The sequence below is a fragment of the Manacus vitellinus genome, unplaced genomic scaffold (assembly GCF_001715985.3).
Source record: "Manacus vitellinus isolate BGI_N305 unplaced genomic scaffold, ASM171598v3 scaffold_32_pilon, whole genome shotgun sequence".
Classification (NCBI taxonomy): domain Eukaryota; kingdom Metazoa; phylum Chordata; class Aves; order Passeriformes; family Pipridae; genus Manacus; species Manacus vitellinus.
In genome coordinates, this window is record NW_021940460.1 from 36,395 (window position 1) to 50,518 (window position 14,124).

Here is a 14,124-nt window from a genome sequence, read left to right on the forward strand (position 1 = left end):
GCAAGTGTTTCTGTGTGCGCTTGAGCGTGCCTGAGCATGTATTCATGTGTCTGAGCATGTCGGAATGTGTTTGAGTGTGTGCGGGTGCGTGTGAGTGTGCTTGAGTGTGTCTGAGTGTGTCTGAGTGTGTCTTAGTGTGTGCGAGTGTGTCTGAGAGTGTGCGAATGTGTCTGAGTTTGTCTCTGTGTGTGCAAGTGTTTCGGTGTGTGCTTGAGCGTGCCTGAGCATGTATTCATGTGTCTGAGTGTGTCAGAATGTGTTTGAGTGTGTGCGGGTGTGTCTGAGTGTGTGCGAGTGCGTGCGAGTCTGTCTGAGTCTGTCTCAGTGTGTCTGAGTCTGTCTTAGTGTGTTTGAGGGTGTGCAAGTGTTTCTGTGCATGCTTGACCATACCTGAGCATGTATTTATGTGTCTGAGCGTGTTGGAGTACAGTTGAGTGTGTGCGGGTAAGTCTGAGTGTGCTAGAGTGTGTCTGAGTGTGTCTGAGTGTGTCTGAGTGCGTGTGAGTGTGTGTGAGTGTGTCTGAGTGTTTGCAGGTGTGTCTGAGTGTGTCTGAGTGTGCCAGAGTGTGAGTGTGTATGAGCATGTATGAGTTTGTCTAGCTGTGTGCCAGCGAGTCTGAGTGTGTGCGAATGTGTCTGAGTGTGTCTGTGTGTGTGTGCAAGTGTTTCTGTGTGTGACTGAGCGTGTCTGAGCATGTAGTCATGTGTCTGAGCGTGTCGGAGTGTGTTTGAGTGTGTGCGGGTGCGTCTGAGTGTGCTTGAGTGTGTCTGAGTGTGTCTGAGTGTGTCTTAGTGTGTGCAAGTTTGTCTGAGTGTATGAGTGTGTCTGAGTGTGTCTGAGTGTGTGTGGGCGTGTATGAGTGTGTCTGAGTGTTTGCAGGTGTGTCTGAGTGTGTCTGAGTGTGTGTGAGCGTGTGTGAGTGCGCGTGAGCGTGTATGAGTTTGTCTAGCTGTGTGCCAGCAAGTCTGAGAGTGTGCGAGTGTGTCTGAATGTGTCTGTGTGTGTGCAAGTGTTTCTGTGTGTGCTTGAGCGTGCCTGAGCATGTATTCATGTGTCTGCGCGTGTCGGAGTGTGTTTGAGTGTGTGCGGGTGTGTCTGAGTGTGCTTGAGTGTGCCTGAGTGTGTCTGAGTGTGTCTTAGTGTGTGCCAGTGTGTCTGAGTGTGTGCGAATGTGTCTGAGTGTGTCTGTGTGTGTGCAAGTGTTTCTGTGTGCGCTTGAGCGTGCCTGAGCATGTATTTATGTGTCTGAGCATGTCGGAGTGTGTTTGAGTGCGTGCGGGTGCGTCTGGGTGTGCTTGAGTGTGTCTGAGTGTGTCTGAGTGTGTGTGAGCGTGTATGAGTGTGTCTGAGTGTTTGCAGGTGTGTCTGAGTGTGTCTGAGTGCACCAGAGCGTGTGTGAGTGCGTGTGTGAGTGCGTGTGAGCGTGTATGAGTTTGTCTAGTTGTGTGCCAGCGAGTCTGAGTGTGTGCGAATGTGTCTGAGTGTGTCTGTGTGTGTGCAAGTGTTTCTGTCTGTGCTTGAGCGTATCTGAGCATGTATTCATGTGTCTGCGCGTGTCGGAGTGTGTTTGAGTGTGTGCGGGTGTGTCTGAGTGTGCTTAACTGTGCCTGAGTGTGTCTGAGTGTGTCTTAGTGTGTGCGAGTGTGTGCGAGTGTGTATGAGTGTGTCTGAGTGTGTCTGAGTCTGTTTTAGTGTGTTTAGCTGTGTGCGAGTGAGTCTGAGTGTGTGCGAATGTGTCTGAGTGTGTCTGTGTGTGTGCAAGTGTTTCTGTGTGTGCTTGAGCGTGCCTGAGGCATGTATTTATGTGCCTGAGCGTGTCAGAGTGTGTTTGAGTGTGTGCGGGTGCGTCTGAGTGTGCTTGAGTGTGTATGAGTGTGCCTGAGTGTGTCTTAGTGTGTGCGAGTTTGGCTGACTGTATGAGTGTGTCTGAGCCTGTCTTAGTGTGTTTGAGTGTGTCTGAGCGTGTGAGTGCACGTGAGCGTGTATGAGTTTGTCTAGCTGTGAGTCTGAGTGTGTGCAAGTGTGTCTGAGTGTGTCTGTGTGTGTGCTAGTGTTTCTGCGTGTGACTGAGCGTGCCTGAGCATGTATTCATGTGTCTGAGCGTGTCAGAGTGTGTACAGGAGCAGTTCCCAGCTTCCAGCACCCGTGTGACAACTCCAGTCCGTGCTGGGGTGGTTTCTGGGAGGGCTGGGGGTGTTACAGTGTGATGGGGGAGGCACGTTTGGTTCTACTGGGGGATTTTTAGGGGTTAAGAGGGGAAGGCAAGGAGCAGTGCTGCCAGGTTGGTGGCTGTGTCCCTCCTGGCCTGCACCAGCCCTGGGCTCAGCACCCAGGGCTTGGCTGGTGCCTCCCTAGGGGTTCTGCAAGGTCGTGTCTGGGGGCTGAGTTTGGGGGCAAAGTCCTCAGGGAGAGTCAGGGCTGAGGCTGTACGGCGGATTAGTGGGATTGGAGAGACCTCCAGGCTTTAGGATGCTAGCCCCGTTACCTGCGAGGTGAATGCCCTTCCCTCCACCCCTGCACGTGGTCCGGTGACCCCGCAAGGAGCACACACAGACCACCAGGGAGGGAGGGACGAAAGAGGAAGTTTATTGTGGGGTTGGGGTTTATAAGGCTTTTAGGAGGGTCAAAGGGGACCAATCACAAGTTCAGGGTCACATAGAAAAAACCATCAGGTAAAGGGTCAACAGCCAATAGGAAGGGGTTAACAAAGGACCAATGAGAAACACCTCAGGACACCTTCCCAGGACACCTTGTGTGAGACAATAGCTTCACAGGGGGTGTCGGGGAGAGGGAGACAGTGACACTGCAGAAAATACAAAAAGCCATTTTGAAACATGTTTAAACCACAGTAAAAACTTCTGTTTCTATAACATTAGAGCTGTTTTCCTCACCAGTCCATCTCTGACAGGACTTTTTCCATCCTGCGTATGGCAAATCCATTGCCACAAGGCTGTGTATCAGGGGTTAATTATGCTGATACGTTTGGTCTGTGTTTGCCCCCGCCACCTGTGAAAGTTTTGCTCCTTCCCTGCCAAGTTATGGGAAAACAAGCACTGATAAACAGGAAAGTTGTCCTTGAAGAGAGCTTCTTGTATAAACTGTTTTAATTGGTGTTCTGTGATTGGCTAATTGTCCTCCAAGGTCACTTGAAGGAGAGATTGAGGAGGAGGAGGATGAAGTAGCGCCCCCAGACTCAATTAAGAAAGACCCCCAAAGCAGACTGCGTGTGCGCTGGGATTTCCGAAGTTCTCACGCGTGCGCAGAAGAGATGCACTTACATAACCGGGAGGTGGGACTGAGGGCTTCTGGCTGGGCGGTGCTGGCCACGCCTGGGAGGTTGTGGTCAGTCAGTTAATTGTATAAAAGCAGACAGTGCTTTCTTGGAGGGAGCTAGCTTTACCTCAAGGACAACGTTGCCTTTGGCGGGGATGCCTGCCAGTTTGTGAACTTACTGACTCTCCAAGGATGCAGCTTCTGCTATGGGTAATTATAGGCATGCTAGGTCGGTAAGATAACTTTATGGGCAACAGCTGGGTAACTGGGGAGGTCATGCTGGGGGCTTATTTTTCTCCTCCTTCCTCCCTTTTGGGTTTGTTAGTTTTGTTGGCCACCTCTTGGTAATAAATATTGGATTTTGTTAAGCTTTTAGCGGTGTCATGGTTTCAAGATTCGATATGTTTTGAACCCTCCCTAATACAGGCTGCCTCCATGTGTGGATCATATTGGGGTCAGGCCGGCACTCTGGGTAGGTGTGTTGCCCTTCAGGGACCCAAACAGCCGTACTCCACTCCTCTCACCAAGTGTGGGAGGTGCTGATTGTTTCCTGTAGCTCTGTCCCTTCCTGTCACATCCCTTCCCTGGCTTTGCTCCTGGTGTCATCACTGAGTGTTTGGCTCATCCTCATGAGTGCATATTGTGTCCCTGTAGCCACCCCGGGCTCCCTGGGGGGGCCCTGGAGCCTGGAGCAGGCTGAGGAGCTGCCCTGCCCTGGCCTGGGAGAGGGGTCCATGCTGCCCCTGTGGCCTTTAAGCTTTGCCTCAAACATCAACTCCCAACTCTGTGCTGAGTTGGGCGAGTTCAAAACAGCCCCAGAAACAGAGATGTTTAATCACCAGGTTAATTTGAAAAATATATTTCCTTTGAAAAGTCAAAAACAAAGAAAAAACAGTCAGAACACCAGAGATTTCCAACAGGAGGATGATCCGAGGCATCCAAGTGCCCTGCAGAGGAGACGCTACAACCCGGCCGGTTTCCTGAGTGCCCACCAGCAGCAGTGGCCCAGGTGGGCGAGGAAGAAGATGCCGGTGATGACGGCGAAGCTGATGCCCATGGCCCTCATGATGAAGATGGACTCGGGGCCACGCCGGTGCTGAGCCGGGAAGGTGATGCTGAGCGAGAATCCCGCCATCATCTCGCTGTCCCTCCAGCAGAAGTAGGTGCCCCTGTCGCTCCTGCGCACCCGCAGGATGTGCAGGTGGTTCCCATGGTCGAAGAAGACCCTCATGCCCTTCCCAACACCCACAAGGTACTGGGAGCAGTAGAGCCAGACCGAGTCCTTGTCCCAGCCCATGGTGTGCTCCAGGCAGGCCCCTGGGCACGTGATCACCAGGTCTGTTTGGGATGGGGACACGGGCTTCTCCCCAAACTTGTAGATGATGTTGGAGATGGACTGGACTCCCTCCTCAGGCACCTCCTTGGGCGGGCACAGCGCCAAGCAGCTCCGGACGGCCACCTCGGGGCTGCGGAGGCACAGGAGGCACGGGAAGCGCCCTTCCTTGGAGCCGCACGGGTAGTGCCCAGAATCCCTCACCTGGGCCCGGAACATGATGAGGCTGAACATGCGGATGCTGAAGCGCTTCAGCAGGTCGCTGCCTGCGCGGACGTGGCTGGAGTCGAGCACCATGGTGCCATTGAAGTCCATCAGCACCGTGGTCTCGTGGCCATGCAGGTTCTTCTGGAAGTACCAGATGACAGAAGAGACCTCCTTGGGCTTGCACTTGCAGGGCAGCTTGAAGGTCATGTCTGCCAAGTAGGCGACGTTCTCAAATGTCAGGAAGGCGAGACATGCCATCTTCTTGAACACATCCCCTTTCTTCTCAATGGCAAAGGCCTGGAGGACATCAACCAGGCAGAGGAGGATGGTGGCTCCCAGCAGGCTCGGCCCCATTGCTCCGGACCGGCTCTGCCCCAGCAGAACTCACCCAGCCCAGCCAGAAATGTGCTGGGAGCGACCCCCCTGCCCCGGGACAGTCTGGCCTCTGTGACACCCACTCTGGAACCTTCCTACCCTCAGCAGCTCTGGAGAACTGTCACCTGTGTCCCTGGACATGAGGGGGCTGTGATGGGAACAATGGAACTGCAGCCATCTTATCACAGGGTCACAGAATGGCTTGGGTTGGACACGACCCTAAAGATGATCTCATCCCAACCCCCCAGAGTAGAGGACGACCATCCCCTCCCTCACCCCCCTGGCCACCCCTCTTTTGATGCACCCCAAGGATGCACTTGGCCTTCAGGGCTGCCAGCGCTCACTGTTGGCTCATGTCCAGCATTTCCTCCACCAAAACCCCCAAAGTCCTTCTCTGCAGGGCTGCTCTCAGCCCTTTTTCCAGTCTGTGCTGATGCCTGGGATTGCCCCAACCCAAGTGCAGCCCCCTCCACTTGGCCTTGGTGAACTTCATCAAGTTCTTGTGGTCCCACTTCTCAAGCTTTTCCAGGTCACCCTGGATGTCCCTAACCTTCTGTCGTGTCACCTGCCAGTGTGCTGAGGGTGGGTTCTACCCTCTAGTTCCTTAAAGGAAACCTGGGGCCAAGCTGATGAGGAACCTGGTCTGACTGTGAGAGTGGGGTGAGCAGAGCCAAACAGAGCCCCCTCGGGTCACTGGAGCCACCATGGCAAAGGGGCTTCGGTCCCAGCAGTGTCAGCCTGGGGGGCGGGAGTGGGACTGTCGGAGCAGCTCCGTGACGGGAGACACAGAAGTTTCCTGAACTTCCAGTCCTGGGCTATGTCACATGCTGGAGACAGTGCTCAGTGTGCAATGATTCCTGCAAGGCACTTCAATAACCCAAGACTCCCTTGTGCATCTCCCGGGCAGCCTCTTAACCCACAGCCTCCCCTATGGCCCTGCACCCCACCCGTGGGCCCCCAAAGGCCCTCTCGGAGGGCTCTGCAACTCCTTTACGCCTTCAAAGCCCCTCTCACCGAGCCCTGCCCCCTCTCCGTGCCCTCACGGCCCCTCGTACACACATTTCAGCCACTTACAGGCTCCCACTCTCCCCCACCGCACCCCTCCTCGGCCCCGGCTCTCTCAGATACTGCGACTCCCCTTTTCCCGCCGCCGGTTTTAAATTGGTCGCGAAGCCCCGCCCCGCGCCCTGATTGGCCCCGCTTTGCCTCACAACTCCCCATTGGCCGCGCCCCGAGTTGCCTCATGGGAGCTGCAGTCCCGCGGCCGCGTGAGGCATCATGGGAGCTGTAGTCTCACCGCTTTCTGCGCCCCCTGCCGGCGGCTCCCGGCACAGCGGTGGGCCAGAGCCCCGGGGGTCCGGGAGGGTCCTGGAGGGTCCCGGGACCCCCAGGCTGGGGCTGTGGCCCTTTTGCTCGGGGCTGCGGCCGACAGCCCGGCCCCGCCACCGCCTCTACGCCTGCAGCTGGGATCAGTGCCAGGGAACAGCACCCGGACCTACCAGGGTTTGGGGGACACACACACACAACTGGGGACACACACACACCTGGGGGACATGGACACACACACACACCTGGGGACAAACACACACCCCTGGGGACACACATACACCTTGGACACACACACACTTGGGGACACACACACACAGGCTGGGACACACACACACCTGGGGGACATGGACACACACACCTGGGGACACACATACACCTTGGACACACATACACCTAGGGGACACACACACACAGGCCTGAGACACATACACACCTGGGGGACATGGACACACACACCTGGGGACACACCCATACCTGGGAGCACACATACACATCTGGGGACACACACCCCCACTCACCCACCCCTGGGGAACACCCCCACGCATCGGGGGGATACTCGCCCCCACCCCCATGTTCCCAGGGCACCCATCCTCTGACCCCACCACGGCCACTCTGGATGCAGCCGCTGGCCCCGAGCACCTGCTGTCACCTCTAATTGGGTCACATCCTGCCCACACCGAGGCAGCAGGGACGGGCATGTGTGCCCGAGGGTCCCAGTGCCTCTGTGTGGCCTGACCGTGTCCCCCTCTCACAGTGGCAATGCTGTGTCCCCTTCATGAGGCCACCCAGCCTCTAGGGACAGGGACATGGCAGTGGTGGCACCCCCAGCGTCACCAGTGGAGGTGGCAGAGGGGCCACAAGCACTTGGAGCCAGGGAACCCTTCCTGTCTGGGCTTGGATGAGCTAAGTGGGGTCTGGGGGAGGGTGGCAGAAGAAACCCGTCCCCATGGTGGGGGACACCGGGGACACAGACAGCAGATGGGGAGAGGTCACAGCTCTGCTTTACCATGTTGTTGCCCCAGGAGGGGCAGACTGGCAGCTCCCCCCGTCCCCCAGTGCAGCCCCCCAGCCCGGGGCCGTGTGGGCACTGCATGTCTGTACATCAGGACCACTCTGCCAGACTCCCGGCACCGCCCCAGGGAGGGGGGGAACAGCAGGGATGGGGCACCGGGGGACAAGGGGAGGCTCAGCCGGGGGGGGGTTGCAGTTAGGCGCAGTGCAGGAGGTCCCCCAGCCTTTTTGCCACCCGCCCAAACCCTCTGTAGCCCCAAGCCCTCAACTTAATGGGCCTCCCCAGCTACGGAGTGACTTAATGGGAAAAGGGGGCTTTGGGGCGCCATGGGAAGCCGAGAGCACCAGGTGGGAGGGGATCCATGGGCTGGACCATGGCAGGGGGATGCTGTGGGGCTGGGTGGGAGCAAGAGAAGGCCATGGGGGCTGTGGGGCAGCAGGGAACCATGGCCCAGGGATGCTGCTGGGGATGGGGATTTGGAGGGTGCCTGGGGCTGAACCCGCGGACACAGGGATGCCCTGATTGGGGCTTGGGGTTCAGGGGTCTGGGGCCTATGCCGTGGGGCTGGGGGGTCAGAGGGGTGCCGGGGCCGATGCCGTGGGTCCAGGCTCAGTCCGAGTAGATGATGAAGCCAGAGCAGGTGCTGTACTCGTTGTTGTTGCCGCCGTGGACTTTGCCCCCATCCAGCTTGATGAACACCTCGTCCCCCGCGTCGAGGTGCAGGATGACGCTGTTACTCGCGTAGTCGTAGTTCTGGTCGGCGTCCTGCGCGATGGCGCTGGACAGGACCTGTCCAGGGGACACCGCGGGACTGGCTAAGGGCACGCCACAGCCCATGGGGCCCACGGGACACTCTGGTCCCAGCTCACCTGCAGCCAGAGGGCTGCACCCCCCTGGATCCGCACCCATGGGTGAACAGGTCTCGCATGGGTGAGGCTGCTCCGGGCATCCCCCAGAGCCTCTCCCTGACCTGGTGGGTACAGATAAGGGACCACGGCTCTGAGTTTGGGTGGGGAACCATGGTACAGACATGCTGCTGTGGCATTTGGAATCAGATGCAGGACCACAGCTCTGGGTTCTGATGTGGGACCACAGCTCCGACATGGGACCCCAGTCTGGGTTGGGATGCAGGACCAGACATGGGACCATGGCACACAGACAGGACCCTAACTCAGGATTTGGATGCAGGACCCCAGCTCAGAGACAGAGCCCCAGATCCAGAGTCAGATGTGGGACCACATCTAGGACACAGGACCCCAGCTCCCAATTCAGATGTGGGATCACAGCTCCAACATGGAACCTAGATCCAGGTTTTGTTGAAGGACCCCAGCTCAGACACAGGACTCCAGCTTCGGATTTGGATGCAGGACCATGGCTCAGACACAGGGCCCCATCTCTGGATTAGGATACAGGACCATGCCTGGGATGCAGGACCCCATCTCCCAGCCCACTGAATCCCACACATCCCTCAGTGCTTCCCACGAGCTGAACAAGGACCACAAGCGTGTGGCAAGGGCTGAGCTCAAATCCCCCCCAGATCCCCCCCTCACATGGACCCCAACCCGCGGGATGCTCTCCCCACAGAGCTCTCCTGGGAGCCGGGATGTGCTGGGATGTAGAGAAGCAAGATTCAGGATGGGAACAGTTCCAGGCATGGAGAAAAGCATACAGCAATTGGCAGGACTTTCATATGGACTTTACTGTTATTATGTGGTTTCACTGTATTCATGCTACGCAGTGCACAACTGCACATGCCCAGGCTTCCTCCTCCCCCTTTTGCCTGTGCCCTGTTCTGATTTGCTCCCCCATTTGTCTGTCTGATAGCCCACCCGATGTTCTGCCCCCTTTCCCTGGCGGGACGGTTAAGAATCGGGCGCACGCCTGAATTATCAAATCTGCTTGCACCCTTCCTCGTGTCCTGTCCCCTCCTCCCTTCGGACCGCGACACTGGGAGGTGCCGGCAGAGCCAGAGGAGCCGTCACCGCCTGGAGAAGCAGCTCCACGGCTGGACCCGCTGCCACTGCAGAATTCTTTGGGTAATCAAATCTCTGCCGGCGCCTCGCGGAGAGATTGCGGCGCTGGGTGACAGTGACAAGGCGGCTGCTGAAATGCAGAAGTGCTGCGCTGGGAGAAGGTGCCGCTAATTACAGCCGACCAGAATCAGCTCTTAATTGGCTTGTGCTGGGCAGGCAGGCACCGGGGTCTGGGAGCAGTGGGAACGGGAGGGCTGTGCCCACGGAGTCCTGTCCTTTGCCTCCAGGACAGGGGTCCTGGAGTCTGCTGCTCCTCGGGGATGCAAATGCACCAACCCAAGCCCACAGGCAGTGATGGTGTGGTCAGATGCTGTTAACTCTGGAACCTATTGATGGCCCAGCTAGGGATCCCACAGGATTTGCTCTCATCCCGCCCAGCCTCATGCCACCACCAGAACTGTCACTCTGTTCAAAGCCACCCTGTGTCTTCCCCGCCACCATGAGTGTCCCTGGGAAATCTCCATCTGTCACAGCACCGCAATCTCCAGGGGACGCTGCCTCTGCCAAGGAAGAGGAGAGGGGGAAGAAGCAGGAGAAACAGGAAAAAACAGGTTTGGTGCCAGGTTCTTGCCATGGTCCCCCCCCTGTGGCAGCCAGAGCCGTCCGGTGCCATCTGTCTTCCCTCTTTAAGAAGCTGCCTTGTCACTGCTTGCCTGCCTGTGATAGTTTCACTCTAGGCCTTCCTGGAGACCAGCTTGTAAACAGGAAGGAACTAGGAAGGTGATCACGGAAGTATTCCATGCTATTACATAACTTGAGGTATAAATAAAGCCAGTGGAAGGGACCTCGCTCTCTTCCTTTCCAGCGAGGTTCGAGAACGGTGGGTCCCTGTCTCGGTCTTGCTTATCTAGAGCTGAGGCCTAGAGTGACAGCTGTTATCTGCCACGCATGAGGGGAGAGTGCTGGGTCATGTCCAGCCATCCTGCTTCTCTCAAGGGAAGTGGTGAGATTTTGCCAATTCTTCAGTTTGCTGGTTACCAGATTTTTAGACTGTGTAGACTTGTTTTATTTTTGTCCCTTTTTGTCCTATTTTGTCCTTTTCCCTTCTCCCTCCCCCTCTTCCCTTTTAGGAAGCTATTTAGGGTTTCTGGGGTTATAGTATATAATATTCTCACAATATATATCTGTTTTATATGTAAAATATATATATTTTTGCTATAGCTTTGGCTGCTTGGTTCGTTTTTTACTTCCCTCTCTGGAAAGCAGGCCTTTGTTGTCAAGTTTCGGAGACTTGGCGGGAAGCCAGCTCGAAACTTGTACACTTCCCTAACCAGGGAAGATAAATGGCAGTGCTGGGCCCAGGCTCCTGGCACCGCGCTGGCGCAGAAGAGGGGGCTTCCACCCACCCCCGATGGCCTCACCCCCCTTGTCCTGCTCCGTGCCTCAGTTTCCCTGTGGCACAGCCATGGGGTGGGAGCCCCGGGGGTGACACAGCCCCAGCCCCGACTGTGCTGTGCCCGCTGCCCCTGACCCCGGTGATGGCGCTGGGGGTGTCCCTGGCCCTGGGGACACTCTGGGGTGGTCTCCAAGGGGGTGGGCTGCACCCAAGGGCTTTCTGAGGGCGACGAGGGGCAGTGGGGTGCTCCCATGTCTAGGCAGAGCCACTCACGGTGACACCTGGGGCCTCGGGCACGTCGTGTGCCCCACATGCCATGGCCACCATGGCCTGGGACCCCAAAGGTGTGGCAGCAGGTGCTCCCCAGACTCCCAAATGCAGTAGCAGGTGCCCCTCAGGATCCCTGGGCACGGCCCTGGGAGCCCTCCAGGATCCCCAGACATTGTGGTAGGTGCCCTCCCAGCACCCCTGGGCACAGCAGTGGGTGCCCCCCTCAGACCCTCTGGGCATGGCAGTGGGTGCTGCCCCTCAGATCCCCTTAGCCCAGCACTGGGTGCCCCTCCAGGCCCCCTGGGCACAGCAGTGGGTGCCCCCCTCAGACCCTCTGGGCATGGCAGTGGGTGCTGCCCCTCAGATCCCCTTAGCCCAGCACTGGGTGCCCCTCCAGGCCCCCTGGGCACGGCAGTGGGTGCCCCTCAGGGCCCTTGGGTGCAGCAGCAGGTGCCCCCCTGGCCCCCCAGGCAGGGCAACGGGTGTCCCCAGGACCGCTTGGCAGGTCCCTGTGTGCCCTTGGGGACTGTCCCCACTGGGGTCTCCTGGGGCTGTGCCCCTCCCTGAGCCATGGACGGCCCTCACCCCACCATGGGGACTCCAAAGCCACCTGGTGCCACCTCCCTGTCCATCCATCTGTCTGTCCATCCATCTCCCCCCTCCCACTGCCCCTCGCCTCAGCTACGGGCTAATACAAAAAATAAATAATGCTAATTAACCACCAGCAGCAGCTCCCCTGGCTCTCATTAACTCCAGCCCTGACACAAGGGTGATGGGCTGCCCCCAAATCGGCAGCACAAGAGGAAATTTGGGGGGCCCCCCACATCCTGACTCCCTCCAAAGGTGCCAGATCAACGCTTATCCGCCAGGCTCCCCCAGCTTGCCAGGGACAGGGATTTTTTGGCAACAAACCCCTAATTAACCCCATCTTTTTAATTATTTGGGGCATTTTTGGGGGGAACTTTGTCATAGATACCGTCACGGCGATGCCCTGTTAGTAATTAACAAGCAGTTAATTAAGCTGCATCACCCGCCCAAGTGAGGCTCCTCTCGACGAGGGGCTCCCCAGCTCCTGGACATTTATCCAAGAACATCGATATCCCCCAGAGCTGGGGGGTGGGGAGGTTTGGCGTGGTCCCCAGATATGTTTTAGGGGAGGCAAAAGGGTCAAAGTGAGTTTTTGGGGTGCTCAGTTCAGAGTTACACGGATGCTGCTTGGGAGGAAGAGCCAGCAGTGCCAAGCAGTGCTGGGATACCCCAAAATTTGGGGCTGGATGGTGGGAGAAGACAAAAAAAAAATCCCAATAAAAGGAAATTTAAGCTGTATGCATGGAGAAAAGCTGCCGAGCAGCTCCTGTTCCTGCTCGGAAGGGCTCAGAGCCGAGGGATGAAGTGCAGTGGCTGTGACAAGGCTCCTGCCTACCCCCACCTCCTGGCTGCTTTTTGAGGTGAAAACTCAGTTTTGGGTTAATTCGGGGTCCCACATCCTCGGGACAAGGAGGCACCGCAGGGGGTGATGCCGAGGGAAGCGATGGGAAGCGGGAGCGGGGTGGGATGGGATGGATCCTGGCAAGGGTGCTGGGCTGTGGTGACATCCAGAGAATGGAGCTCGGGTGACAGCTCGGGGGTCACAGCCACATCTTGTCCCTCGAGTCGTGGCCGGGGGGGCACATGAGATGGGAAAGGAGCGCCTGGAAATGCAGGGAGGCAAGGCTGAGTCTTGGGTTTGGGGGGTTCAGCTGGATGGAGTCGGGGGGATGTGGGAGCGGGGAGGGGGAAGGAAGGATGTGTGTCCTCCCGGTGTCCCCACACAGCCTGGCCAGGGGTGGGGACATCTCCCCTGGCACAGCAGCAGCAGAACCAGCTCTGGGCTGGGGGTGCAGCCCCCCAAAAGCGGGGCAGGCACTGCCCCCCTTGAGACCACCATAGACATTGTCCCCCCCCTTGAGACCACCACAGACATTGTCCCTGCCCCCCCCCAGGGACCCCAGCGGGGACAATGGCACGGCCAGGGGGGGCAGGGCACCCTGGGGGTGCTGTGGGGATGTCCTAAGGTACCCCAAGGCACAGCAGGGCACATCTCTAGGGCCAAGGAAAGGACTGAGGGACACTTGGGGACATGACAGGGTGGGTGGTGACTGTCCCCAGTACAGAGGGGATGGGGGACAGGGACGGGGCACCCGGGGGAGCATGTTTGGGGATGGGAGGGGGATGGAGCTCTCTCTGGCGGGCACTTGGAGCACATCACTGTCCCTGGGAGAAGGATGGGGCACCCCAGGTGTGCTCCTTTGGGGCAGCGAGTAGGACAGGGCATCCCAGGGGTGCACCCAGGGCCCATCACCGGGAGAAGGATGGAACATCCTGAGGGAGCATCTCCAGGGCTGGGAGAAGGATGGAGCACGCTGAGGGCTGGCAGCAGGACAGGGTACACCAGGGGTGCACCCAGAGTCCTCCATGTCCCCGGGAGAAGGACGGGGCACCCCAGGGGTTACGGATCCATGGGCAGGAGAAGGATGTGGCACCCTGGAAATGCACCCAGAGCCCATCACTGCCTCCAGGAAAGGGACAGAGCATCCTGGGGTCACATCCCTGGGAAAAGGACAGGGCATTCCAGGGTGCAGCCAGAGCCCATCTTCACCCCTGGGAGAAGGATGAAGCACCCCAGGGGTGCATGTCTGTGGCTGGGAGAAGGATGTGGCCCCCCAGGGATGCACCCAGAGCCCATCATTGCCGCTGGGAGAAAGATATGACACCCTGGGGAGACATCCCTGGGGCTGGGAAAAGGAGGGGGCACTCCGAGGAAGAATCCAGAGCCCTTCTCCAGTGCTTGGCGGGGGCAGTACCGCTCCTGTGCCTGCGGAGGGAGCCGGGACGGGCAGCCCTTACCTGCCCGTTCTTGCAGAGGTCTGCCCACATGCTGGTGCCGTCGCTGCCGCGCATGAGGACGTGGTAGGT

General features: G+C 58.1%; 2 protein-coding genes across 2 annotated transcripts; both read right to left on the bottom strand.

Annotated features, from left to right (window-relative positions):
• Positions 1-4,136: 4,136 nt before the first annotated feature.
• On the bottom strand, positions 4,137-5,168 carry LOC103762654 (Ig-like V-type domain-containing protein FAM187A). Its single transcript, XM_008929333.2, has one exon. The coding sequence runs from the start codon at positions 5,166-5,168 to the stop codon at positions 4,236-4,238; it is 933 nt and encodes a 310-aa protein (XP_008927581.2). The 3' UTR covers positions 4,137-4,235.
• A 2,969-nt stretch (positions 5,169-8,137) lies between these two features.
• LOC108640383 (C1q-related factor-like) lies at positions 8,138-14,118 on the bottom strand. Its single transcript, XM_018076596.3, has 2 exons — positions 14,056-14,118; positions 8,138-8,319 (listed from the first exon to the last, which is right to left on the bottom strand). Exons 1-2 carry the CDS (start codon positions 14,107-14,109, stop codon positions 8,140-8,142), a joined length of 234 nt encoding a protein of 77 aa, XP_017932085.3. The 5' UTR covers positions 14,110-14,118; the 3' UTR covers positions 8,138-8,139.
• Positions 14,119-14,124: the final 6 nt, after the last annotated feature.

Excerpts from the sequence above, each read along its gene's own strand:
- LOC103762654 (XM_008929333.2), bottom strand. The coding sequence starts at position 5,168 with ATGGGGCCGAGCCTGCTGGGAGCCACCATCCTCCTCTGCCTGGTTGAT.
- LOC108640383 (XM_018076596.3), bottom strand. The coding sequence starts at position 14,109 with ATGCGCGGCAGCGACGGCACCAGCATGTGGGCAGACCTCTGCAAGAAC. Across the intron at positions 8,320-14,055 it reads ACCTCTGCAAGAACGGGCAG|GTCCTGTCCAGCGCCATCGC; the intron begins GTAAGGGCTGCC and ends TCCCCTGGACAG.